We start from the raw sequence: 3,016 nt of genomic DNA, 5'->3' as shown, positions 1-3,016 counted from the left end.
GCGCTAGCGCAGCAAACAAGCCTGAGATCCTCCATCCATATTTTCAGTTCCAGGCTGAGTCATTTCTACCTTCTCCTCTCTGTCAACGCTCTCTGGTTTCATTTAAAAGAGTCGATCATCAGATATTGTCCAAGATTAACCTTCAGGGTGGATATAGCTCGCTAGCAGCCTCACACCGATGACCTAGTTGATGTCATCATTTACCCTGAATGCTTTGCATGTAAATAAAATAGCTCAGTCCGTGTTAAAATGTTTTTTTAAATGAACAAAACTAAACCGTCTACAGTATTTTTACAGTCATTATTTTACAGTTAAAATAAATGTTTATCAAATAAAGTTAAATGTTACAACTAATGGTGGATCCCTTTAAGTATTTTATGGAGAAAGAGGCGGACCAGTCTCCTCCTCGTTTAGCCCACCTCCTCTCACAGATATACACAAAAAAATAGAAAATAAACTAAGAATTATAAATATCAAATAAAATTAAACAGAATTATCTCATCTATTTTTTTTCTTCTGATACAAAAAGCTATTGATGCATTGGCTGTAAAGTTAAAAATGCCTTGGTTTTACTTTTTTAGTCTTACCTGTTTGTGAGATACACTGCCATCTAGTGGCCAAATTATAWAACACAGTCAGCTCACTTCAACAGCTTCAGGGACCGTTGGAAATTATTATAGTGTTTAAATGGGATGTTGGTGAAAAAGATCAGGAAGGGACATTTAAAAAGCATATATACAATAATTAATCTTTTTAGGGCTCTTAACAGCTTGTTACAAATCTTGTWACAAAGAAAATGTGCGACCTGTTCAAGAGCAGAATTCCATGCAATGATCTTTAGGCATTATACATTTAATTAGAGAGGTTTGTCATCAGGTCGTATGAAAATAAAGCTTTAACACTGCTTAAATTGATGCAACAGAGGAAGCTTGGTGGCCTGAGCTCTGCTGTGCAGTCCAGAAGCAGTGGGCTTCGAGCCAACGCATTAGGCAGCAGTTTTAAAGGCACTGACCTCTGCAGTAACTCGCTGACACCTTATTAAATCAAGCTTTCTTACTCAACRAGCTTTATAGTCCAAACAAGCATAGACTTTAACAGCCCAATACAAATATAATATACATTCACAGACCTAGATGTTAAAAGAAGGCAAAACGTTGGTGTTAAACTGGTGCACAAGATTGTGCATTTTAGAAGTTGTTTTTGTGTTAAATAAGAAATCAAATGCAATTAGAGAATAAAGTTTTATCTAAAGCACATACTTTTTTTACAATTATCCAGAGGCAAACAAGTTTTACTCCTAAAAACACAAAGTTACTTCATCCAGTCTGGAAAAACCGTCACCTTCACGCGATAAATATTTTTGACACAAATAAAAAGGTCACCAAATAAATGAATCACATCAGAAGAAACACAGATAATAGAGGTTCTAAACTAAAGCTTTGCATTATTAATAAATAATATTAAGTTCTTTTCCTGTTATTTATATATTTTTGTTTATGTGTGGAGAGTTATGTAACACTTGGTCATGTTTATTGGGATCTATAGATCCACAAGGGGTCGCTGTGGTCTCATTACCTCTGAAACATTCATCATGTGTTTCAGATGTGGACATTTCCAGAAAATATCACCTAATTTCACTTTTCCTCATTAGGACGGACCTAATTAACTTCAATAACACATTTAAGCGAAATCAACCAACATGTATTCTTAAAGTGACTCGTTTTAATTGAAGATAAAAGCGTGAATGTTCAATAAATATCGATTTTTGCCTGTTTTAAAGCATGTAAATCAAAATGTGTTTTGTGCGAGTTTGGTGTGGTGAGAAAACAAAACAAAATTCTCACCTATAAACAAGACACAAATTTGTTGTGTATTATATTTTAAACAATAAATCTAGAATAAACAGTTTGAAAACTTTTAATCATTTTTATTGGAATTAAATGATTTTACCTGAAGCTTGATGTTTTCATTGTTTTTAATGCATTCCTGATTCTGAAAGCACGTGACGCATGATGTGATCAATCACTGTATGGAATCCGTTTAGGGGAGGTTAGTTTGTTTTAAACTCTTCTTTTGGAAAGTGAAACCAGAAAAAAAAACATAATTATCAATTTGTCTCAAATCTGTCTATTGTCTTCAGTGTTTGGAGAAACAGAAACTTGATTTTAAAGGAGAAATGCAACATTTTACAGCTTGCTAAAGTAAAAATTGTTGATTTCTAATCAATTAAAACCTGATAGCAAGTTGWGATTTAATTTAGGTAAATATTTGAAAACTTGGTTAATTAGTTTAGCAGATTCCTTTAGGAGGAAATTCTTGTAAAAACAGAAAAAAAATTGTTTAAATGACCATGTCAGCATCCGGGTGCCTTAATCGTTAAAATATCAATTGAAGGTGAATTTATCTGTTTGAAGCTACATAAATTGACCAAATCCTGCCAATAAAAACACATTAAAAGTAAAACTACCGATTAAGCAGGTTTTGATTTAAAAAAAAAACACGCAGACCCCCCTGGTTCGTGTTGATTGGACCCTCCTCACAATGCCTCCTGCATCCTTGGGGACTGTAATCACGTGGACGTGACCGAGCGTATGGTGGGGTGGGGGGGTTTCTGTTGGATGAAATTTTATCATTTGTGGTGACCAACAGTGCAGACCACTGCGGGAGAGCAGCGGTGAGGGGATTCAACAAACTAATAAGAAAAAAAAACAACAACAAACAAAAAAACAAACAAACCCTGGGGAGTCCCGGCTGGTTCAACATGGCAGAAGGTATGTTTGCAGAGGTTTTATCTAAGAATGCATCTTCTGGAGGGGGGCATTGTTTAGGATGATGTTATTGGGGTGGAGATGTGTGTGTGTGTGTGTGTGTGTGTGTGTGTGTGTGTGTGTGTGTGTGTGTGTGTGTCTCACCTGGTCCTGCAGGCGCTATAGAAAACTGACAGCCAACTCCTTTTATCCCCTGGATGTTTGCAGGAGAGGATCTGCAGGTGTGAGTGATAATCAGCTGCTCCGCC

General features: G+C 35.9%; 1 protein-coding gene across 1 annotated transcript in view; it reads left to right on the top strand.

Moving 5' to 3' along the window:
• Nucleotides 1-2,619: 2,619 nt before the first annotated feature.
• Nucleotides 2,620-3,016, top strand: part of lin28aa (lin-28 homolog Aa) — a 14,701-nt gene continuing 14,304 nt past the window's right edge. The window contains exon 1 of the mRNA XM_014021259.1: nucleotides 2,620-2,771. Coding sequence (XP_013876713.1) covers nucleotides 2,762-2,771 — 10 coding nt within the window. The 5' untranslated portion in view covers nucleotides 2,620-2,761. The remainder of the gene's footprint in view (nucleotides 2,772-3,016) is intronic.

The sequence above is a fragment of the Austrofundulus limnaeus genome, unplaced genomic scaffold (genome assembly GCF_001266775.1).
Source record: "Austrofundulus limnaeus strain Quisiro unplaced genomic scaffold, Austrofundulus_limnaeus-1.0 Scaffold284, whole genome shotgun sequence".
Taxonomy (NCBI): Eukaryota; Metazoa; Chordata; class Actinopteri; order Cyprinodontiformes; family Rivulidae; genus Austrofundulus; species Austrofundulus limnaeus.
This window is presented reverse-complemented; position numbering and strand designations above follow the sequence as displayed.